Genomic DNA, 24,168 nt, shown 5'->3' with positions numbered 1-24,168 from the left:
TTTTTATGAGGGAAGAAAGGAGGGATGAAATATTCACTTTTATTTATATTCATGACCATTTAAATTTTATCTGATTCTTCGTCCAGTTTGAGAGACTTCTGTTTCAAGCCAGGCAAGTTTTCCTACACAGATATTTCCAAAGAACCCTGAAGTATGTGTCATGACTCCCCCTGTTCCCTCCCATTTTTAAAAATATGAACAGATCATTTTTAGACTTTTGGTTTGAAATAGGTGTGTGAGGGGTGGAAAACGTTGTTGCTTCAATTTTGTTGCTTAATTGCCTTTGCTGAGCACACCACTTCCATAAATACTGGTGAATATAAAATGCGCATGGTATAATGGATAATATCACAAAATGAGATCATATCATACAGTAAAAATGACCGTACACAGAGAAGGAAAGAGGAGCACATACTCAGTTTTAAGTGTCAGCTTCAGCAATGGAACCCTGTTCCTGAATTTAGATGTAGAAAATTTTATGTCAGATGAGCTGAACATATATTTATAGTCTGAAGTTCTAGGACTGATTGTCATGCTAAATAAAAATACCACCACTATATATGTTTTAGAACCAGAACAAAGAGGATGATGGGTAGAGCAACACATTCCAGGTTTTTTCTTAACTAGCATAATGTAATAAATGACTGACAGACAGTTGCATTAACCTCTTTAGAAACCTGAAGTTCTTTCCATATTTAGCATACTGAAAAATCTAGTCTTTCTTCCTGTTCTAGTGCAGAAATGTTGTTTTATGTATTTTAGGAGAGTAACTTGCAGTGTAGAACCAAGAATGAAGCCTGCAGGAGGTGTAGAGCACTAAACTTTGGGCACCTAAGCAATCAGATGAGTCCACAATCTTAAGACGTTTTCATTCTTTTTTGTGTAGGGAGAATTTTGGTATCCATGAAAGACATTATCTGAGGGTAGCTGAGTAAGAAGCTGCTCAGGCAGGCTACATTAGCCAAGATGAAAATGCAGAGGACAGAAATGGGTGCTTGTGGGCATTGGTCTTGGTATTGGCATTGGTGTCTCCTCCCAGGACTGTTTATGCATTTTGAAGTAGACAAACTTGGGTAAAAATCAACACGGGTATTGGGAGCCACATCCAGGACTAGGATTTTTCCTTTGCCCCACCCAAAGGCACACTTTGTTGCAAGGGTATGACCAGCTCCTTCTGGCCCTGTGAATTTTGTACTGTTAGCTTCATGACTGCACAACTTCAGTGGAAGACCTCTTCTCCAGTCTGGAGCTAAGGCACTCTGGAAAAATGGCTTTGAATCAAACCAAGGAGGACAACTGGCTTCCCAATTGCTTAGTATGGTCTGTAACCCCTAGACTATTACATTGAAAGCGCAGCATAGGTTTTTCTGTCATGTTTGAACCAAAATGATGAAGTCTGATCTGCTGTCTGATCTCAGTATAAGGTTAGGTATGACCTAAATTCAGAAAATGGGTAAGATCCCTCTGGGGACTTAGGCGCAGGAAAAAGTAGCTCATGAACCCAACTGAAAAAGATGGTGGCATCCTTAGCTCTACACAGAAGTTAAACCTAGGAGGTCTAAAACTCTACTAACAAATGTCAGATGTGTGAATACTCAAGTAGCCTAGAACACTGGAGACTGTATTGCTGAACTAAGACAACCAGTATTTCACCTGCCCTCACCTGAAGTTCCTGAGTCCTTTTGTGGATCTGTGCCTAGATTCACAGACATGGTCACTGGCAGGGAACAGATCTTCAGAGTGGTGTCTTGGCACTCAAAGCACTGTGATTGTGATAGCTACACAGTCTGCTTTAAAGCAGCATTTAATTTTGGTGATTCACAGCCATGGTGCTTATAAAAATACTATTCTGATCTCTCGCCCTCCTCTCTATTTTCCTCTGAAATTGATAAATATTATATCATGTTCTCTATTCTGTTATAGACCACAAAATAATCTCAAAGCAACACCAGATTTGATATCTGTAAATCTCAAATACTCATTTTCTTTGTCTAGTTAGAAAATTGTTTTGTATACAAGAAACAATCTAACACTGAGGTAAACTTTATGAAGAAATCATAACACTGTTTTAGTATGTTGCAAATGCTCCTTTAGAATAACTTGCACTGACTCATGGAAGATCTTTTGTGGATGACTGGTTCCTCATAAAACTTTGGTAACTAGGTCCCAGCTGGAACACGAGCAGCACTGTGCTCTTCTTCCTGATGATGCAGTACATCAAACAAATCCCCTAGACGCTCCCCATTACAGGCTCAGTATCTGTCTGGTGGTGGTCATGGAGACAAAATTGTGGGAACCAACATTGCAGATCAGAGTCAGTGTGAAAAAGGATATGTAAATACAAGAAGAATACATAACTAAGAATGTTTGCTAGTGCGTAAATGTCTTAGATTTCACAGCTTAATTCCTATTTAAATTCTTGCATTGTAAGTGGGTGATTTTCTCCATCCGGTACAGTTATAGATCTTCCCTTAAAGGCTTTTTCCTGTGGCAACTGCATACTGAGTCTCTGTCATCAGGCTGAGGTACAAGTTCCATTCCATCCCGTATTTCAGGTTTGCTGGCTTGGCGTTTGGCATATTTCTGAAATATGTAAACAACATTTAAGAATGCTATAAGCACCAACGTATAATTCATGAAACAGAATTTTCCTCCTCCCTTCCACTCACAGGCTTGCCTTTATCCAGGCTCCTTATGTCATTGTTTACAACCTGTTTACAAGGTGTCTTTATAACACACCTACTAATAGGCTACATTGCCTCTGAAAACCTCCTTTAATGTTTTCCCCTGTCCTATTATTAATGGTAATTTGAATATTGTAATTATTTGTGCCTCTAACCACTTTAAGCAGATAATGCTATCATTTTTGTACACTGAACAGTTCCAAACTTTGTGTCAACCTATGGCTGCTGAAGCTGAGATCTAACTCTGCACAGCAAAACAGGAAAAAGAAATTAGTACTTTCAGAGAACAGAAACTTCTTTCACTAGAGATTTGCATCTTTTGGGGAAGCAATGACTATTTGGCCTGCTTCGCCCCATACCACTCTACTAGCCATACTTCTGGAATTTCTTTTCCATGTATTCATTGGTTTGTAATACAGCAGCGTAGCTCACAAGGGGATAAGCATGAAGGGAAAAAGGAAGGAAGTTGTGTACAGATTATCTCCTACATCTATAAGAAACCACATACCAAGTGACCCTGAAAACAGGTCTGACTGTGGGGATGGGGGCAAAAAAAATAAAATCTCTGATTCTGTAAAACAACTATTATGTCAGGTTGCCTCTTTAATGATGAAGCAAGTTTTAGCAAAGCTCTTCACACTGATCTCCTGTGAATAGCATGAACAGTGTCTGCTATTGATATAAGTAAGGACTGAATATGAAATTTCTAGCAGTACCAGATGGGGGAAAGTAATAAAGTGATCTATTGCACTAACCTGGAGCACTTTGTAATAGTAGCAGTAAAGCCTGTGAGGCTGAAGTAATTCTCTTGCCATTAATTGTCCTTCTTTAGCAATTTTTCTTGCTTCTTCATCATTTGCCTGGAAAATTGAGATGAAACGAATGAATAATAGAGCAATCAGTGAGTTACTCAAATCCTGGCCGGCATTAGAAGTTTTATTAAAGGGGCTATTCAACTCTGCAACTTTATGTGCAACTACTGGTAGACTGCAAAGGAACACTTTAAATTGCAGATTTTTAAAAAATACTGGATTGCTTTTATCGTCACAACTGGTACCTTAGGGCTGTCAATAACAACTTTCAGGGATAATTGTACAATTTTGAAAACTCAGTTGATTACTGCTCCACTGTTTTGTCCAAACCACAAGCCTCTTCAAAATCAGGTCTGACATCTCCCAGACACACTTGGTTTTACAGAAGACAAAGCCACGGCTGTTGTCTTCTCCTATGCAAAGCAATTCAATGTCTTGCTTTTAAAAATAACTCTGCTTGAATTCATGTGCTTACTCTCAAGTTTTTTAGGTCTATATTTCAAAGCTTTTAGTATTCTCAACTGATTCTTTATGAAGAACAACAGTACTCTCAGAACAGAAACTTTTCCTATGTTTTTTAACCTAATAGCTAAACTTAAAGCACAAATGGTGTTTTCAATCACACAATTATATCTGTTTATTTGGTTACAGAATCCCAGCCTCTCATTCTGAGCATGTTACAGAGCAGTGATTTTTTTGTACATTCAGACAGAACAAGCAATGACTTCTGTTCTAGTCAGGACCTAAAAATGCGATAGAATTAATTAAGTAGTATCTAGGATTCTGGGCGTTTCTTTGAAAATTACCTGCATTAGTCAGTATACTGAGGCTCTGATTCATGAAACACTTCTGCACATACCTAAAATGAATTCTTAAGTATTTCCCTGAATAGAGATGATTACTTGAATTAAGGCCTTCGCATCTTGCACTAACAACAAAATGTACTTCCTTTATCCCAGGATCTCAATAGAGTTAATGCAAAATACATATGTGGAAATACAAAAAGAAGAGAGTATTAAGATAAATTGTTTACATGTTTTTATTACTTTGAACTTGAATTAGTAATGGAACTTACCTTAGCCCATTTTATTTTCTCTAGCAAGTCCTCTAAGTTTCTCTGAACTGGAACATAATGTTTCCAAGGTTTTAATCCAATATAAAAGTGTTCATAGTACTGGGAATCTTGCTTCAATACTAGGCTGTCACCCAGCAAGAGGTATGGAAACCTGTAAGCTGCTACAGTCCCGTCGACATTCACTTGGTATTTGTACTACAATATGAAGGTAGAGGAAAAAAAGGTGAAACGTTTTGAATCGGAATAGGAACACTGACTGTTTAAAACATTATTTTCACAGGCAAGATGTGATTGTGTTTATTCATTCTCATCTTCAAACCTGTTTTAGTGTTAAGCAGGTGTAGCTTCATGGTGTTCTGGATAACATAATGGAAAAAGGATTTGTTTTCAACCCAGGACTGACAGTCAAGAACCTTTGTGTCACGTGAACTGTCTGATGGGTATTCTATTAAAGTGTCCTGGGACAGAGCAAGGGGTAGAGCTGGGTAGGAAATAAAATAATCTATACTTAAATTCAAAAAGAGTAAATTTATTCTGACTTAAAATTATATTATTATGTAGAATAATCTGAAACATATATTATTATATAAAATAATCTGAAACATTATGCTAAAAGTAACCATGAACGTACTGCTCTGGCAGATGCTCTTGGCTGTTACAGCATTTCTGATATATTAATCTCTGGAACAGAACTTCAATTGCCATATATTATAATTGCGTTTTACAGGACTCTGTCCCCTTTACTTTTTAGACCACCGTTGCCGTGGAACTTGTGTGTTAAAGTGCAACAAACACAACTGTCTGTTTTTCTAACTTGTTACTACAAGGACTCTTTCTGACATCCATAATGTACTTGCAATGGACACAAGTTGTGTCCATTGTTTTCATATTTACCCCAAATAAAAGAAACCCTGATGGTGAGAAATCAAATTTCTCAATCTATTAAAAAAAAAAAATCTCCAAGGACTCTCTCTAAGGACTCCACGAAAAAAGTATAGTGGCTTTCTTTTGAAGTGTGTCACACTATGACTTTGATTACAGGTGGTCTATCTACCCCGCATGGACCAGTGTTCCCAGCGTAGCATAACTGTTTTGTTTACTGAATGGAAGTAGCAAAAGTAAGCCTTTTTTCAGTTGGTAAGAACTTGATAGCAAAATCAATCCAAGACTGTAATTTGCCTGCTACCTTAAAGAAGTCAAAGAAGCCCATCAGCTGAACCTTTCCCAGCTCTTTTTCTTTTTCTCTGAAGAAGAAATATCCTGTTATTCCAGCATCTAGTAGTTCTGGATTTTCCTTGGATAACTTGACAAGATGGAGACGTTCTTCTCGGCTGTCCCGACCTCTAAATAAAGCTCGCTCAGTTTTGTTTTCCCAGAATGGGCCTACAAGCATTGAGTGATAAGGTAAAAGCAAACAGTAATGAAATGTTCATGATATGTCTAGTGCAAATAAGGAACTTGCTATTACAGTGGCATTACATTCAGAGACAGGGTAAAACAGGCATGATTTCTTGTAGTGAATCCATAATCGCTTACTAATCACAGGGCTTAAACTCCCAGTTCTGGCTTGAATTTTGGGATGAGAAACTGAGCCACTTATAGAAGGAAAATCAGAGAATTCCTTTTCCACTCAATAATTTTATATTTAAATAACTTGAAATATCTTGAAAGCTACATAAAGGATTATAATCAAATTATGTAAGTAAAATACTAAAAATTAATTATCCATCCATAAAGCCTACCACAATAACCAAAATTTCTTTAGTAAAATCCACTTCTGTTACCCAGCAATTTAGTTAGGTCCTTGAGGAATCACTTAATAATGACCTAAAAAGGAAAAAAAATGGCTATACTGTGCCCTCAAGATACTTTGCAAGAGCCTGAAAGACTTCATCTCTGTTTACTGCCTGCTTTTAAAAACATTAAATATGTCCTTTCTCATCCTTCTGCTGGAAATTTCCTTAGAGGACCTACTAAAGTGGAGTAGGTTCTTATCACCTCCTACTTGGAAAAGCAGCTGTACTAAATCAGTAAACACGGAGTGCTTCAAACTGATAATTTAATTAGAATATTTAATTTAAAAACTAATAAAGAAAGGAGAAACTGTGAACTAATCAAATAAAAAGAAATACCTCCTCACTCAAGTTTTACTCCTTAGGTATTGTTCATGCCATTTGTCTGATCCCTAAGTATTCATGAATTTCATGGGGAGGGGAAGACACCTGTCAGAAAAACTGACTCTTCCTTCAAAGTTAGAAAAGCAATGCAGAAGATCCCACTCTGAGGTATTTTTTTATACAGACAGTATTTTCTTATTTGAAAGAAGCTGCAGCATAATACTAGTTTATTTCTTCCGGGATTCAAATTCAGTTTTATGTAAACAGAACATTGTGCCACATCACTGTCAGGGAAAGGATTACTATTTGATTAGAAGGAACATATTCAAGTCCTTCACTGAGGAGAAAAGCCTTTTAATTATATTTACTTTTCTTTTGACAGGTCACAGTCACTATTGTCTGGATACCTTTAAGTTAAAATTCACTATTATTGTAAACTGGACTTCTTAAATTTTGGCTCTAAATCCATATTAAACACCTGCTTAGTAGCAGTGCTGAAAGTGTTTACAATCTGTAAAGACTAACCTGCTTGTATTAAGAGACCTCCTAAGCCACTTGTGAACTGAAGACTTTAACACATTATTTGAATGCAACTTGCTTCTTTGATAGCATTTACAAATTCTGTTTTTAAATCCGTGATCTCTAATTTACCTGTATTTCCTTGAATAGAAAGGAGATCATTTGTGACTCCACGTAGGGTTTCAAGAGTCGAGTGGGTTACATCATATGTTGGAAGGACTATATCTCTTGAATCCACAGAGCCACACCATGAAATGACGGGTATAGGACCAGGTGTATCATTAGCTTTCCGATACTCAACTGGCCAATCTCCAACATTAAGATAAAACTCCACATCAGGAAGACGAACCTAAATGTATACCCAAGAAAGGATAATAACACAAAGATAGAAGCTGTTTGTCACTCTTACATATATTCCTCAGTTCTCTTATGTCATGCAGAATCAATAAACCTACTAGACAGTTAATAGATTTAGCTGAGCTTAAGGTATGAATTTCAAGTTTCTGCCCTGCAAGCAAGTCTGAAAGGAACACTCACGGAGGCCAGGAAAAGGCTCGCAGAATTGGGCCTTAGCCCCTGCAGCTTTCCTAGCAATTTCATTACTGTCAAGCTCAGTCCCCATGCATTATCCTTAACATACACTGTCATCTTGATGAAAAAACAAAAGTCAAATCTTACTTCAGGAATTATAAATCTGAAGATACAACAACAAACGCACTATTGCCATATTAGAACGTGACTTAACAGTCTTAAATGATCAAAACTGATACCTTTCTTGCCAGTGACAGGAACATTTCATCGGAGAACATTTTGAAGTCTGTATACTTCCCTAAGGAGCGACGGTAGATGTGATTATTCAGAATAGTGTAATGAACAATAGCACCTCTTGTTTGACTGAACTTTGTTGGGATTTCCTTAAGCATTCGCTGAAGGTCAATGGTGGGAAAAGAAATGAAGTCCTTTGCAATCTGAGGTTCTTGGGATGGACAAGACATAACGTTCTGCCAGATCTCAGAGTCTTCTTCAGGACAGTCACAATATTCATGATAAACTGGTCCTGCATAAAACAAAGCACTGAGAGTCTATATTTGTGATTCTACATCAATCATAATTCCCCAAACACAGAGGCATATAAATGTAGACATTACAGTGGCTTGAGATTTTTTATTCCAAGTTTTCTAAAATTTTCCTGGGAAATCACCCTCCCTATAAAATTTCTGGGGTTTAGCAGTGTAACTGAGAAAACAGCAACATTCTTTTCAGAAATCAAAATACTAGATTTTTTGTTATCAGGGTAAAATTAATCTGCAAAATGAAGCTCCATTATTGTGCCACCTGCCAACCACATAGGGTATTCAGAATTGTTCTGACTGTCCATAACTACCAAAGCTCAGGTATTACAGTTTCAATTTTAGCCTGATTCAGAACTTTGATACAGTAGTCTTTACCTCTGGCATGAGGTGTTTTATATGTAGTCAACTATTCTTTCTGTCCTTTTGAAGCAGAGAGCTTAGGTATAAGCAAGAGTCTCGTAGAGCGTGAAAAAAACCCCTTATTTCATGGACTTCTAATCAAAACTAGTTCTGTCCTGTGTCATAGTTTCATGGCTCCTTGCAAATGTGCACCAGCAAAAAGAAGTCATACTACTACCTTAAGGACTCAGGACAGTTTCATTTCAGTTTGAAGACATTTCTAAGTTTGTATTTAGGTAATTTTATTAAAAAAAACATGACCAAATTCTGGTTAGAAGAAGTAGTGGTGAACTGAAACAAGACTCTCCAGATTAGTATAAAGTAACTTAATATTATCTTTTTCTTTGCTAAACAGCTGTCCATTTGAGAGCAAGAGAAGGAAGTTAAAGCAGCAGATCTGGAATGAAAGAGTAATTTGCCTTGTTTTCCCTGCTTTTAAATAGTTCTTCCATAGTATAGACCTGCACTGAATTAAACTGGGCTAATGGAAAGAAAGTTAAATATTGTCTAGTTAAATAAATATTGTCGTTATGAAGGATCACACTTTTTAGAAATCACAGACATTCAAATTATAAAGTGTTGGGAACAACACAAACTCCTTGCTTGTGCAAGTAATATTTTCTACTTTAGATAAAAATAACACAATGTTTAAGTGAATACCTGCTGAAAACAGTAAAAATACAAGCATTGCACTCTCATTCCCTACCAAATCTGAAGAGATCCATTTCCTTACTCAAGAGGGAAGAGGAGATGTCCAGACACATCACCTTAACCTCAGAGGCCATAATCTACATGCTTATGCATCTAGGTCCTGTAACTTGGCAATGTATAGACTGTCACTGCTTACTTCTCCATGTAAGGAGAACGTTTGTGAGGAGACTACATGATGAACAAGGGCAAACAAACCTCTAATTTCTCACCTCTTCCTCTAGCAGTAAATTAGTCCATAGCATTTCTGTAGCTACCATCATACATTACATTAAATAAAAAAAATACCCTTACCTTTCAAAATATAAGGAGATTGAGCTACATGCTGATCACCATAAAGTATCTCAATTTTTAACCCTTTTCTGACACTCCCATACATCCGATACCGCATAAGAAATGTGCCATCATTTCTATCCAAAGGGCGAGGGGTGTAAATTCTGGTGACTTCTTTTGGAGAAAGTGCTTTAATTACCACTTTAAACTGTGTTCTTCCTGAAAAGAGGAAAATAAAAACAGATAAAAGCACTTTAAGCTATTAGAATAATATATATGAAATAAAGGTGAGAGCAAACTGTACTGGGTTAAGTCCATGGAATTTAATTTAACTTTGCACTAGAAATTTTTTTATTCTACCAAGTTGGTGAAATTAATTTCCAGTGATGGAAGATCATCCTACCAAATTTTCTTGATCATCACATACCTAATAAATGGAAAACCTGTAGATGGAGATAAAAAGTTAACTAATGATTACAAGACAGAAGGAAAGGCTAACGGTATTTTGAAGCAAAGATTAGGTTTAGTACTAAGTTTTCAAGTTAGTGCTCCGAGGAACAATCATTTCCTCTAGAGTAAGAAAGATAGGAAACCAAGTTAAAATAACAGGAGAAAAGAATACTTGCCAGCTTGTGGAAAGGCGGTTGCAGCATGCAGGAGTCAGATACAAATTGTTCACCTTTGGGCTGCAGCTGACTGTCTTGCAAATTTAAAGTCCCAGCTACTGAAAAGCAGGGATAAGAGAATGATAGTAGAGATCTTTCCTGGACATCTGTCTGACCTGTGCTTAAAGATCACCAGCATTTCATCACTGTGACTTTTTAACTGGGTATGGAATATTTTGTGGACAACACGAGTATGCATAAACATAAATCTATTATATTCCCTTATTTCTGTCACTAACGGTAATCGTCAACCTTATTCTTCAAAAAAGAGGGGGACAGATTATTCACAAAATGTTATAGTCTAAGCACTGCAAACCAAACAAATGTAATGAATGTCACCACCAAGTACTATACAGAAAGAAATTAAACTGACAAAATCCGGATAAAATCAAGATGTTATTAAAATTCAAGTGTGTCCCAACAGCACTAAATGATTGAGATGTAACAGTTAATGCTATACAATCCATATTTTAACATACTTTGCATCCACAAATGCATTGATGTGGTAAGTACAACAGTCCTTTAACAATCAATCATGTCTTCTTTAGAGCACTGGATCTTGAAATGGGATTCAAGTCAACTTCTGTGCAAGAGTCTCCAGATTAAATTAGACAGAATCCCTGAGATTTCAGACGTGTATTTCCTGACATGTCATGCCTCTTCACAGAGGAATAGTTACCCTGAATAACTCAGATGCTTCCAGATATTGTTGTCAGAGTCAATGCCTCAATCAATAAGCATATGGTCAGTGTCTGTGAGCAGAAGAATCTCTCACGGCTGAACACACCCTGTCTTCTGTTTTGTGTTCCAATGTAAGAATATAAAATGTGGACTATTTGTAATCATCCCTCAGTTTTCTTACTATTCAAAGTCCATGCCAGCTAAAGATGCCAAGAAGCAAGTCAGAATACGTTCATTTGACAACACTGAAGAAATAAAATGCAGCAAGCATTCATTCCTTCTTGGAATGCCAGTGTGGCAAGCAGCACTCCCACCAACTAAGGAATGCAAAGTATTGTCTTCAGTAGCTAGCAGATCTATCATGAGAAGGCCTCATTTGTTAAGTATCAGTCCAGAATGATTTCCAGAAGTGCACTTCTGACTTCTGAGAAGTAGAGGATGTTAAGGTTGCTCCAGATATGTGGTACTTCCTCTTCAGAGGAACGATGAGTGGACACCTCCCTGCTTGCTTAGGTGGTAGGCTGAAGACACATGAGCAGCACAGTTACGCAGTGTGACATTTCCTTGGGCAAGTATAAGTCTAGCTCAAGCAGTGCTAATAGACTTAAACTCCAGAACAATTTCTATGAATGGTATATTGGTTTAAATCTAAGACTGTCACAGCTTGGGATCTCTACAGCTTGGATCTATGTGAGAAGAATTGATTCAGACTGGCTCCCAATTTGGGAGCTCCTCAACTTGTTTTGGTGTATCTGCAAGTAGAGTCATCATCAGAGAAGAGGCAGAAAAGTATAGTTTTGCCCCCTTCATATATTTTTGACATCTAGCTACTGATTACCTTTCAAGATGGCATAAAGTAGAAATAAAATGATAATGTAAGAATGGCTGCATGATCGTAGGCCATAAATTGACATTTAAACCAAAGGTCTGCTCACTATCTTGCACCTTACTGTCACCAGCAGAGATGTGCAAGATAGTAAGAACAAAGACATTACAGAGCAATACTTTTGAAATTACCGCCTTCCCCTTCTAGAAATCTGCAACAAAAGGACTTGAAAAATCACAACTTGTATACACATAATTTCAATAGCCTTCAGTCAAGGTTTTCCATGACTGCTTAATCCCCATTTAAACATTCTGGTATTTGTTGCATTAAAAGGATCCTAAGGCAGTTCTTTTTCCAAAATGTGATTACATATTACAGAGAAAACATTTGTTCTAAAACTTCTGTCTGATAACACAAGAATTATAGGCATCAAAGGAAGTTCTGGGAAACAATTAATTTTAGTTCCCCATTTGTTTTCTTCTCCTTGAATTAGCCTGAATCCTGTAGCCAGTTTCAAAACTGTCCACGAGTCAGATATCCAGAACTATTCAGAGAGTAGTCAGGTTCTTTCTCCATATATCCTTCAGCTCTTCTTTGCTCTTTGCTCTGTATTATGTTGTACCATGCAACACTTGGTAATAGAAACATAATGGAGAAACAGAATAACAAGAATCACAGAAATGTTGCATTTAGAAGTGACCTCAAGATCATCTAGTCCAAACCCGCTGCTCGGGTCAGCCAGAGCAGGCTGTCCAGGACCGTGTGCTCTTGAGTGTTGAATACCTCCATGAACAGAGACTCCACAATCTCTCTGGGTAATTTGCTCCAGTGTTTGACCGCCTTCACAGTAAAAAGTTTTCTTGTGTTCAGACTGAATTTCACCTGACTTCTTCCTGTCTTCAGGAACCTCTCCTGTTTGCTGTGATCTTTCAAAGATGATCAAAAGTGGCCTCGCAATGATGTTAGCCAGCTCCCCGAGCACTCGTGGGTGCATGCCATCAGGCACCACAGACTTAGGTATGTCCATATTTTTAAGTGTTCCCTAACCTGATCCTCCTCCACCAAGGATAAGTCTTCCTTGTGCCAGGCTTTCCCTCTTGTCTCAGGGGCCTGGGATTCCTGAAGGCTGGTCTTACCAGTAAAGACTAAGGTAAAGAAGGCATTTCAGTACCTTGACCTTTTCTGTGTCATTTGTCACCAGGTGCCCTGCCCCATTCAGCAGCAGGCTCACATTTTCCCTAGACTGCAGTTGCTGTTGATGTACTTGTAGAATTCTTTCTTGTTACCCTTCACATCCCTCACCAGATGCAACTCCAGATGAGCTTTGGCTTTCCTAACCCTATCCCTGCACAATCAGACAGAATCTCTATATTCCTCCTGGGTCACCTGCCCCTGCTTCCACCTCTTGTACGCTTCTTTCTTCTGTCTGTGTTTAGTCAGAAGCTCCTTGTTCATCCCTACAGGCCTCCTGCCATCTTTGATTTCCTGCTAGTAGGGACGGACCATTCTTGAGCTAGGAGAGGCAACCCTTGAATTATCAGGCAGCTGAGAAGGCAACAGGGAAAGACTTCCTCTTCAGAAGGAAAGGACTATTTTAAGTTTTGTTCTTCACAATGATTCTGATGGAATTAGACTTCTCTTGGATTTGGATTACAGAGAAAATGAATACATGCCAACTAGGATGATACTGCAAATGCTTGAGCCCCTGTGGTTAAGACTTGGGAACAGTTTTATTAAGTGAGAAGGACAAAGTACCTGGGTCTAAGACAGTTGGGACAGCATTTTATTAATTTCCTCTTGTGTGATCCATATTTTCATGACCCAAGTATCTGCTTTTCACTCTACCAGAGTGATGAGACTTCAGACACTCTGAAGACTCTGAATCTAGTGCCAGCGCAAATATGAAGACTGTGGTAAGTCTTCTGAAAGGCTTGAGAAGAAAACATCACCAAGTTGGTTTCCTCATGAATGGTCTTCTGCATGAGGATAGTGTGGAGCTGTAGTCCAAATAAGAGGAAAGACACATTTCTCCAAAGGTGAGTAACAATTTCTGTTCCTCAATCAACTAAATACTGCCAGAGGTGTTAATGCAGGAGTGAGTCCCCTCCTTTCGAATTTGGCAATGGATTCCATGAATGACTCTCCCAAAGGAATGGACACCTCTGCCTCTAAAGTTGCTGGGGGAGGGGAACCTCAATCCATCCCACTCCTACCAGTTTGATGCCAGTGCCAGCAATAGCTGCCTGGAGAAGGATCACAGGTCAGCAGGAGAGTGCCTGAAAAGCAGCACAAAGGAATTCCAGCCACTCCAGCCAGTAAGTCAGCTTCATTGGGGGCCCAACTTAAATGCCTCTATGCAAACACACGTAGCATGGGGAATAAACAAGAGGAGTTAGAGACGTGTGCGTGCCTGCAGGGCTATGATCTTATTGGCATCATGGAGATACGGTGGGATGGCTCCTATGACTGGAGTGTTGGAATGGAATACAGGCTCTTTAGGAAGGACAGGCAGGGGAGACGAGGAGGGGGTGTTGCCCTCTTTGTCAATGACCAGCTGGAGTGAGCGGAGCTCCGCCTTGGGATGGATGAGGAGCTGACCGAGAGCTTATGGGTCAGGATTAAAGGGAGGGCAGGGACAGGTGACATTATAGTGAGGGTCTCCTACAGGCCACCTGACCAGGAAGACCGAGTGGATGAGGCCCTCTATAGACAGATAGGAGCAGCTCCACATTCACAAGCCCTGGGCCTCATGGGGGACTTCAACCACCCTGATAGCTGTTGGAGGGACAACATAGCAGGGCAGAAGCAATCCAGGAGGTTCCTGGAATGTGTTGAAGATAACTTCCTTCTCCAAGTGATAGAGGAGCCAACGAGGAGAGGTGCTATGCTGGACCTTTTTCTCACCAACAAGGAGGGGCTGGTGGGGAATGTGAAGCTGAAGGGCAGCCTTGGCTGCAGTGACCATGAAATGGAGTTCAAGATCCTTAGGGCACCGAGGAGGGCGCATAGCAACTCACTACCCTGGACTTCAGGAGAGCAGACTTTGGCCTCTTCAGGGATCTGCTCTGTAGAGTACCATGGGGTACAGCCCTGGAGGGAAGAGGGGCCCAAGAAAGCTGGTTAATATTCAAAGATCACCTCCTCCAAGCTCAGGAGCGATGCATCCCAACAAAGAGGAAGTCAGGCAAAAACACCAGGAGGCCTGCATGGTTGAACAAGGAGCTCCTGAACAAACTCAAACACAAAAAGGAAGCCTACAAAGGGTGGAAGCAAGGACAGGTAGCCTGGGAGGAATACAGAGAAATTGTCTGAGCAGCCAGGGATCAGGTTAGGAAAGCTAAAGCCCTTATAGAATTAAATCTGGCCAGGGACGTCAAGGGCAACAAGAAAAGATTCTATAGGTACATCAGTGATAAAAGGAAGACTAGGGAAAATGTGGGCCCTCTCTGGAAGGAAATGGGAAACCTGGTTACCCGGGATATGGAGAAGGCTGAGGTACTCAATGACTTTTTTTGCCTCAGTCTTCACCAGCAAGTGCTCAAGCCACACCACCCAAGTCGCAGAAGGCAAAGGCAGGGACTGGGAGAATGAAGAACCACCCACTGTAGGAGAAGATCAGGTTCGAGACCATCTAAGGAACCTGAAGGTGCACAAGTCCATGGGACCTGATGAGATGCATCTGCAGGTCCTGAGGGAACTGGCAGATGAAGTTGCTAAGCCACTATCCATCATATTTGAGAAGCTGTGGCAGTCCGGTGAAGTATCCACTGACTGGAAAAGGAGAAACATAACTCCCATTTTTAAAAAGGGAAAAAAGGAAGACCCAGGGAACTACAGGCCAGTCAGTCTCACCTCTGTGCCTGGCAAGATCACGGAACAGATTCTTCTGGAAACTATGCTAAGGCACACGGAAAACAAGGTTGTCATTGGTGACAGCCAACATGGCTTCACTAAGGGCAAAAAGTGCTTGACAAATTTGGTGGCCTTCTATGATGGGGTTACAGTGTTGGTGGATAAGGGAAGAGCAACTGATGTCATCTACCTGGACTTGTGCATAGCATTTGATGCTGTACCGCACAACATCCTTGTCTCTAAATTGGAAAGGCATGGATTTGACAGATGGACCACTCGGTGGATAAGGAATTGGCTGGATGGTCGCACTCAAAGAGTTGTGGTCAAAGAGTTGTGGTCCAAGTGGAGACCAGTGATGAGTTCCTCAGGGGTCGGTATTGGGACCAGCGCTGTTTAACATCTTTGTCGGCGACATGGACAGTGGGATCGAGTGCACCCTCAGCAAGTTTTCCGACAACACCAAGCTGTGTGGTGCAGTCGACATGCTGGAGGGAAGGGATGGCATTCAGAGGGACCTCGACAGACTTGAGAGGTGGGCTCATGCAAACCTCATGAAGTTCAACAAGGCCAAGTGCAAGGTCCTGCACATGGGTCGGGGCAATCCCAAGCACAAATACAGGCTGGGTGGAGAATGGGCTGAGAGCAGCCCTGAGGAGAAGGACTTGGGCATGTTGGTTGATGAGAAGCTCAACATGACCCAGCAATGTGCACCTGCAGCCGAGAAAGCCAACCATATCTTGGGCTGCATCTAAAGAAGTGTGACCAGCAGGCTGAGGGAGGTGATTCTCCCCCTCTACTCTGCTCTCATGAGACCCAACCTGGAGTCCTGCATTCAGCTCTGGGGCCCCCAACATAAGAAGGACATGGAGCTGTTGGAGCGAGTCCAGAGGAGGGCCACAAAGATGATCAGAGGGCTGGAGCACCTCTCCTATGAAGACAGGCTGAGAGAGTTAGGGTTGTTCAGCCTGGAGAAGAGAAGGCTCTGGGGAGACTTCATAGCAGCCTTCCAGTACCTGAAGGGGACCTACAAGAAAGCTGGAGAGGGACTTTTTACAAGGGCATGTAGTGATAGGACAAGCGGTAATGGCTTTAAACTGAAAGAGGGTAGATTTAGGTTAGATAGAAGGAAGCAATTCTTCACTATGAGGGTTGGTGAGGCACTGGAACAGGTTGCCCAGAGAAGCTGTGGGTGCCCCATCCCTGGAAGTGTTCAAGGCCAGATCGGATGGGGCTTTGAGCCAACTGGTCTAGCAGAAGGTGTCCCTGCCCATGGCGGGGTGGGTGGAACTGGGTGATCTTTAAGGTCCCTTCCAACCCAAACCATTCTATGATTCTATGATAAATGTCACTGCCAGTCACAACCACCTTTTTCAACTTGCTTAAAAGCAGCAGACTTAAGCTAAGTATCCTCTCCCTATGACTATCACCTAGTATTATTTGGATGAAGAAGCCTTCAAATCCAGAGCATGTCATGAGGTAGGATCTCAGAGAAAATAGTTTTCTGTTGGTATTATGTCTTCATCTCTTTCTATCCATTTTACAAAACAGCATTTTAACTGGGGTATAGTGATTTCCTACCAGAGAAAACAAAGTTTTCAGTTATCATAAAAATGAGTGAACATTGAGAAATCACAAGTCAACTACTACTGAATTTGATCTCCTTGTCCTCACCTACAGGAAATAACTAAGTGGGTCTTTGTTCCCAGCTGGTTATGTACTTACCGCTCTAGAGACATGCAGAGCTCCAGATCTGCCCAAAGGATACGTTAGTTTTAGCTGGTGGCAGTTTAGATGCAGGAAGCATTTGACAAGGGAAGAGTGACCTGATCACAAAGCTCTCCAGGAAAAATCTAACCCCACTGAAAGGGAGGGGGAAGAAAAGGGAGATTGAATATTTAATGTAAGTACAAATTATTCACTGGAGGCAGCAGGATTTTTGTTTATGATTTACAACATTCAATGCATAATGGGGCCAAGGCCTCTAAGTACTACCGCAGTATTTAATTATAACAGCTTTTTGCTGATTTCTTTTTTTAAAATTGGAGGAAGGTTACCACAGTATTTTCACTCACGTTTTTCTGTTTCTCTCAATCCAAAGGAATGATAAAAGAAAAACGTGTCCTTGTTGAATCGTCACCACTAGTACTTCTGTATTACCCTGAAAACCTGTCTGGGACAGCATTTTAAGTACAAAATAATTTTCCAGTCCTGAAGAGAGACTAAAATACAGACACAGTCAAAATGGGATACTTTAAGAAATCCAGACGATGAAACTTGCTTTATGCATTTTTTTTTTCTCTTGTGTAGCTTGCAAAAGAGGTAATGGATGCATGGATGAATGAGTGAAGAAATGCAGGGATGGAAAGAGAGAAAAGGTAACAAGGTATTGATTTATGCAAATTGTTAGAGAAGAACAAAAACCCCAGTCACCCTATTTCTGACATGTATGCAGAAGAGAAATTAAAAGATCTGAAAATAAGGGGTTCTTCCTCAACTGTTATACTGACATCATTGCTGGTTACTTTCACAGATGGAAACTGCGAAATCAGTGGAGTCAAAGAGGCAGCTGAACAAAACAGGTTCACTTAGCAAGATGGGCTCCTTTGAATAGCGTATACTTTAACAGTCAGATGTGTGGGCATATATCCAGGAACAAAGAAATACAGGTCGTGGTAGGAAGTTGTGTGTGACCATCACAAAAGCCCAGGCATCGTGGTCAACAAAAGACCTGAAGGGAGGTCCTGCAGTGCTGCAGGTACAAAGGTGAGCTAACTGAGGTGCACTCTACCTACACTGAAATGAGTGCTGGAAAAAGCGTGCCACTGCTCTTTGAAAGTATTTGGTGAAACCTGCAAGAATACCTGGGAGGCCTTGAAAGTACTCATTAGCAGAGTATGTAGATCATCTGAAGAACAGTTAACAGCTGACTTCTTTGTCATGGTCAATCGTACATAAAGACATGGTGGGCAGCTGTTAAACCTAGGGGAAAACCTAGCAGAAAAGAAGGATAAGGTGATCCAAGTATCCAAAGAAAAAAACTATGCAGTTTATATTAAAAGTAAGTTCCATATTTTCAGCAGTGATTTTTTTTAATCTTTGGAATAATTTTTCTAGAGAAAGAGTGCATTCCGCATCATTTGACATCTTCCTAAAAAGACGGGTCAAAGAGTTACAGCCTGTAGGTCGAAATTACTGTGTGATGTGCAGTGGTGCACATTAATTCTGGTGATCAGACTTGACACTCAGAAAACTCATCTGGATTTAAAATCTACTAATTATCCTATGTAAGTTTCATACTGGATACCAGTAAGCACTGACCTACTTGACTGAAATTCTAATCCATACAAAACACAATTTAATAGATTTGGACAGATTTTACAAATGGGAAGCCTTACTGCAGCTCTCCTGCTCTGATTGCAGTGTTCTTGTTTGTGCGATGGAGGTGATAATGCAGATTTATTTAGCTATCCCAGCAGGGATATTTTGAGATGTATTTAGTTTATATTGGAAAGCAGTGCCTTAATAAATATTATTAATTGCAATTCTTACTGACATTTTACAAATAGAATTTGAACATTTAAAATCATTTGAGAACTTAAATTTACATCCCTGTCTATGTGAGCGCATGAAACAGTGCTCAAGCACTGGAATATCATCAACTGTACTGCTAAATTGTTAAAGGATCCTTGACACTCTCCTAAATAATTCCTGGCATGGCTTAGCAGTTAGCACGGGCCGAGCCAACAGCTCTTCCCTGCAGGCAGCACGCATGTACTGCCTTGGTTTGGAGGCTACAGAATGTCATGGTATGAATGGAGACCACTCCATGCCAGATGGCATCAGGACCTGGAAACATTCCAAAGACATTGAACTTATTAATATAAATACTAACATACATGAAGACACTGAGGTCAAAACTAGGTTCTCAGTACCCACGTCCTATCAGTTTATCTTGGAGGATTTAAACTACCATGAGAACCCAATTGAGCTTCACATCTTTCTACCTTTAGCAACCTGTTGTTTGAACCCAAGGCTCTCCCCGCGCGGCTGAAGTGAGCCTCTGCTTCACTGGCAGTGAGCATGCAGTTGCATTCTTCAGTGCAATTACAAAACTGTGCTGCAATCCAGCACCAGATTGCAACAGCAGCTGGAGAAAATCCAGACCTGAAGTATCTGGGGTTCTGTCAGACTGAAGACGTAACCTGTATAATGTATGTCTATTCTTTAATTTCACAAGCAGCAGCCTTCTAACTACAAGACATGAAGAGGCCGTGCATACTTGGTAGATACCCTCTCAGTACCACCTATACGAATAGTAAATAATACAGAGCAAAATTACCAGCTCTACCCTATATAACTTAGCAACACAGGATTTGCACTGGGTGGCTATCTCAGGGTTATCTGCATTATGAAATCCACGATGCAAAAGTTATTTTTATTCTAAATTAAAACTATTAATATAGAGTGTGTGGAATCAGCCTGCAGCAGCAATCGGCTGACTGGCAGCACACTGCTGGACTGCGAGAACCAACCCCAATTCCCACCCTCGGGAGAAGCGGCATGGGAGGGTTCGTGCTTGTGCTGAGTAAACAAGAGATGAAAATTACTGCTTCCTAACGCAGCGGCAGCGGGATAACGGAGCCCAGGGTGCCGTGCTTACCCAGACAGAAGTTTTAAGCGACTGGTGCGTGTGCAGCATTAAAGACAATCACGTTAGGACTGCTGAGCAGGGCACTGGGGTTTCTTTACATTTCCCAGCTCCAGGAGCACTGGTTTGTTTTGAGCTTGCTGGTTTGTAGCTGTGAATCGCATACTGTTCAGAGGAGGCTGTGGGCGAGACGCAGAGCTCCACGGAAGGAGGCACTCGCCTGTCCCAGAAGAACGGAGGGGTTCGACCATGTGCTCCGCTCCCCACCGGGCCTGCGTGTCCCGCGCGGTGCGGGACCGGGCGCGATGCTGAGAGGGGCCGGGGCGGGAGGGGCAGGCGGGGCCCGGCGACGGCACAGCAAGCGCTCGGGACGGGGGGAAGGAAGGAAGAGGGGAAAGGGAAGGGGAAGGGGTGGGCAGCTCCGACCGGTTCCTCCGAGGAAACCGCAGCCCCGGGCAGGGTCTCCCTCCCGCGCCCCTGCCCGCCCACGAGCACACGCACGGTACCTGGCGGGGAGCGGGAGAAGTTCTGTCCGGCCGCGCTGACCGCCTGGATGTAGAAGTACCGCACGGGCAGGGTGAGCCCCGCGTCCAGCCCGGGGCCCCACGCCAGGCTCCGCTCGGCGCTAACGGGGGCCGCCGCCGCCGCCGGCCGCAGCAGCGCGGCGCCCAGCAGCAGCGGCAGCAGCGGCAGCAGCCCGCGGCTCCCCATCGCCCCCCGCCGCCGCCGAGCCCCGCCGCGCCGCGCTGGCCGCGCCCGCTCGGAGCGGGGGGCCGGGGCCTCCTCCGGGCCTGCGCGGCCCCGCGCCCGCTCCCCGCGGGCGGCCGCCGCCCGCTCCCCGCCCCGCGGGGCGGCCCGCCGGGGCCGGGGCCGGGGCTGGGCAGTGCCGGAGGGAGGCGCGGGAAGGGCCGGGCTCGCCCCGGGCGGCTGAATCCGGCGGTGCCTTCCCTCCTCCTCCGCCCTCGGCCCGGGACGAGCCGCAGGAGGCGGGCACGGGCCGTCCCGCGCGGGCGCCGAGGGAGGTCGGGGGGCGAGAACCTTCCCCTGCGAACCCCGTGTGCGCTTGACCGTGCCGGAGGCCGGCCGTGCCCTGCCGACGGGGGCTCAGGCAGCCCGCAGCAGTAAACGGCCCGCGGTCCCCCGCTGCCGCGCACCGAAGCGCCGCGGAGGTCCCACACGCCGCAGGAAGGGCGAGCGGGCGGCGGCGGGGCGGCCTGCTGGGGGCCGGGGGCCAGGGGCCAGCGGCGCCTCGGCTGGGCGGCAAAATAACGAGTGTCCTGGATCCCGGCCTCCGCGCTGGGCAGGGGCCGGGGGGGAGGAGGCAGAGGGGGGAGCGCAGCCGTCTCTGGGCGCCCAGCGCAGTGCCCGGTTCCGAGTCTGTGCGCTTTCGGAGGGTCGCGGAAAATACAGTGAAGCTGGTGTGAGGGTGAGGAATGAGCCTCAGCCCCGCTTGTCTGCGGGCAGCTGCGCGGAACCCAGCGTTTTCATGTCCTGAGAGGTTTCCCTTCCCTTGTCTATGGGCGCTGTGCAGGCCAAACTGAAGAGCAGATGATCTGTGTGTTCCCCCGCCAAGCAACACATTACCTCTGTTTTAGGATACAATTCAGCTGGCAGCTGAACACCTGGTCTGGAATTTAAAGAGGAAAATATCGTATTTCTCTAAGGCTTATTAATTGTTACTGCCAGTCTCAGCTTATCTACAGACAAGAGATTGCTGTAAAAGAAAAAAAACACCCATAATTTAAAATTCCTCCTCGCTGTTTCTAGGCTTTCCCACAATGACTGTATTTAAAGTGCAGGACAGAGCAGGGACGCTGTTGGGACGTGCTGGCACGTTGTTCCCTGCTGCGGGGCTCGTCCCGGGCCGCTCAGCCCAGTGCCCCGTCCCAGCACGGCTCGGGCACGCACCCATGTTCCAGAGCTGAAGAGTGCTCTTGGGGCCTGTGGGCCCCTCATCGGTGGGTGATGGGAAAGAGGGGCCATGGTAGTTTTCTCTAGCAAATGTGACAACAAAGTAGTTTCATGGATTTAAAATGATGGAATACAAGTAAACAGGGAAAACCTCCCATGATTTGTCTCCTGAGGTGGTTGTATCATTTTTATCAGAAGTGTTTGCTGCTACTAGGAAATATTTCAGGTGTCGGTAGATGGGGGGGTTAAAAGGCTGTCGGAGAATTAAATCAAGCTTCTATGCAAGCCTGGATTTTTCACATGCAAACCACTGAGAGCACGAATGAATGCTGTGTGGTTTTGAATAATGTGAACTTCAAGCCTCTGTGCATTCAGACCATGAAAAACAGGTTCCTTGAAAGTGGAATTATCAAGTCTGGTTTCCTCCTTGGTTTTGTCTTTAGTCTCCTAAACTCCCTCACCTCAGATAACCACAGCTCTCCACCGACATACCTTGTGTGATACTCCCAACAGGCAAGAGAAAACATGTGTGGTGTTAATCCGGAGTTACGTATGTGCTTCTTGGCCAGGTAGTACATCCCTGGCTGCTGCTCGCAGTGCCGGGATCAGCGAGGGCGGCTTTCCTCTCCCTCTGCACCTGTTGGGAGCACATTGGAGAAGGTAGCTGGCAGCAGTCTGTGGATTGACCAAGGGCCAACCATGCCTGGCTGACCCAGTCGCCTTCGGCGATAAACTGGCTCTGCGGATGAGGGGAGAGCAGGGAATGTCATTTACCTTGAATTTAGCAAAGACATCACTGTCTCCCACAACGCTCTTGTATCCAAGTTAGGATGTTATGGTCTGGGTGGGGAACAACCAGATGGGTAAAAAACCATCAGGACGGTTGGTTGGGCTTAGAAGGGGCTGGTTAATGGGTCGTCTCTACCTGGCAGCTGGTAACAAGGGGAGCACTGCAGGGACCTGGCCTGGGATGAGGCGATGGAGAGCTCCATCACTGGGTTTGCAGATGATGCCAAACAGGGGAGTAGTCAGTGTGCTTGACGGCAGGGCTGCCATCCTGAGGGACCTGGACAGGGTGGAGGAATGGGCCATGAAATTCAACAAGAAGTCCCGCAGTTGGGTGCCAGGGAGCAGTGAGGGCAGGCTGCTGCCTGGGGAATGGGGTTGAGGAGCACAGCACCATGGCTGGCAGCAGGGCTTCACCAGGGCCCGCCCGCACGTGGCAAACAGCGTCTGGGGCAGCCGAGAGGCCACATCACCCAGCAGGCTTGTGGGGACAGGGCAGGGCTGAGGTCAGGCAGGGACGTCAATCTGCAGATCAGGATCAGGCCCTGTGAGGGGAACCGGGGTCAGACACAGCTCTGGGATGGCTGCAGGGCCCTGGGGACACCAGCCTGCAGGTGGGGCCGGGCTTGGCGGGGCCCATGGGTGGCCAGGCAGGGCTGTGGGAAGATGGAGACCATGTCCTACAGCATTGCTGGGGCAGGGACTGATGGCTCCAGGCTGGGCTGAAATGGTGTCCTGGGCCATGGGCAGGGTGGGGGGAGCCCTGGGGAGGGGGATGGTCAGGGCCTGTTGGTGCTCTTGGGGCCCTGTCCTTGGGAAGGAGCCACCCCTGCGCTGGTATGGGCTGGGACTGGCTGCCAGGAGCAGCTCTGAGGGAACAGCCCTGGGGGTCCCGGTGGGCAGTGAGGGGGACATGGGCCATCAGCAAGTCCTGGCAGCAACAACGGCCAACAGCAGCCTGGGCTGTATGAACAGGGGCAGAGCCAGAGGTCAAGGGGAGTCGTTATCCCCCTCCACTCAGTACTTGTTAGACCACATCTAGATACTGCATCCAGCTTTGGGCTCCCCAAGACAAGACATCAGTAAACTGGAGCAAATTCAGGGGAGGCCACTGAGATGGTGGGGCTGGAGTACTGTCC

The 24,168-nt window shown here is 43.9% G+C and overlaps 2 protein-coding genes across 5 annotated transcripts in view; one reads left to right on the top strand and one right to left on the bottom strand.

Moving 5' to 3' along the window:
• The window catches only part of LOC140646521 (uncharacterized), a 28,377-nt gene extending 15,556 nt beyond the window's left edge, over window positions 1-12,821 (top strand). The window contains exon 5 of one of the 2 annotated variants that reach the window (XR_012040477.1): window positions 12,736-12,821. The gene's annotated coding sequence lies outside the window, so the exon portion shown is untranslated. Of the gene's footprint in view, window positions 1-5,612; window positions 5,901-12,735 lie in introns of those variants that run through there. The other variant, XR_012040476.1, reaches the window with a different exon arrangement.
• Window positions 26-21,137, bottom strand: POGLUT3 (protein O-glucosyltransferase 3). 3 transcript variants are annotated; one of them, XM_072850591.1, is made up of 9 exons: window positions 20,839-20,975; window positions 10,283-10,384; window positions 9,682-9,875; window positions 7,978-8,264; window positions 7,340-7,556; window positions 5,758-5,954; window positions 4,572-4,766; window positions 3,440-3,544; window positions 26-2,583 (listed from the first exon to the last, which is right to left on the bottom strand). In XM_072850591.1, the coding sequence occupies exons 3-9, from the start codon at window positions 9,776-9,778 to the stop codon at window positions 2,458-2,460; spliced, it is 1,224 nt and encodes a 407-aa protein (XP_072706692.1). In that variant the 5' UTR covers window positions 9,779-9,875; window positions 10,283-10,384; window positions 20,839-20,975; the 3' UTR covers window positions 26-2,457. The 3 variants fall into 3 exon arrangements, with proteins under 3 accessions (XP_072706692.1, XP_072706693.1, XP_072706691.1); XM_072850592.1 differs by having other exon boundaries at window positions 10,283-10,381; window positions 20,839-20,962; XM_072850590.1 differs by lacking the exon at window positions 10,283-10,384 and having other exon boundaries at window positions 9,682-9,879; window positions 20,839-21,137.
• Between the last annotated feature and the right edge of the window lie 3,031 nt (window positions 21,138-24,168).

Source organism: Ciconia boyciana, chromosome 1 (genome assembly GCF_034638445.1).
Source record: "Ciconia boyciana chromosome 1, ASM3463844v1, whole genome shotgun sequence".
Classification (NCBI taxonomy): Eukaryota; Metazoa; Chordata; class Aves; order Ciconiiformes; family Ciconiidae; genus Ciconia; species Ciconia boyciana.
The sequence above is the reverse complement of the archived record's forward strand: the minus strand, read 5'-3'. Positions and strand labels throughout refer to the sequence as shown.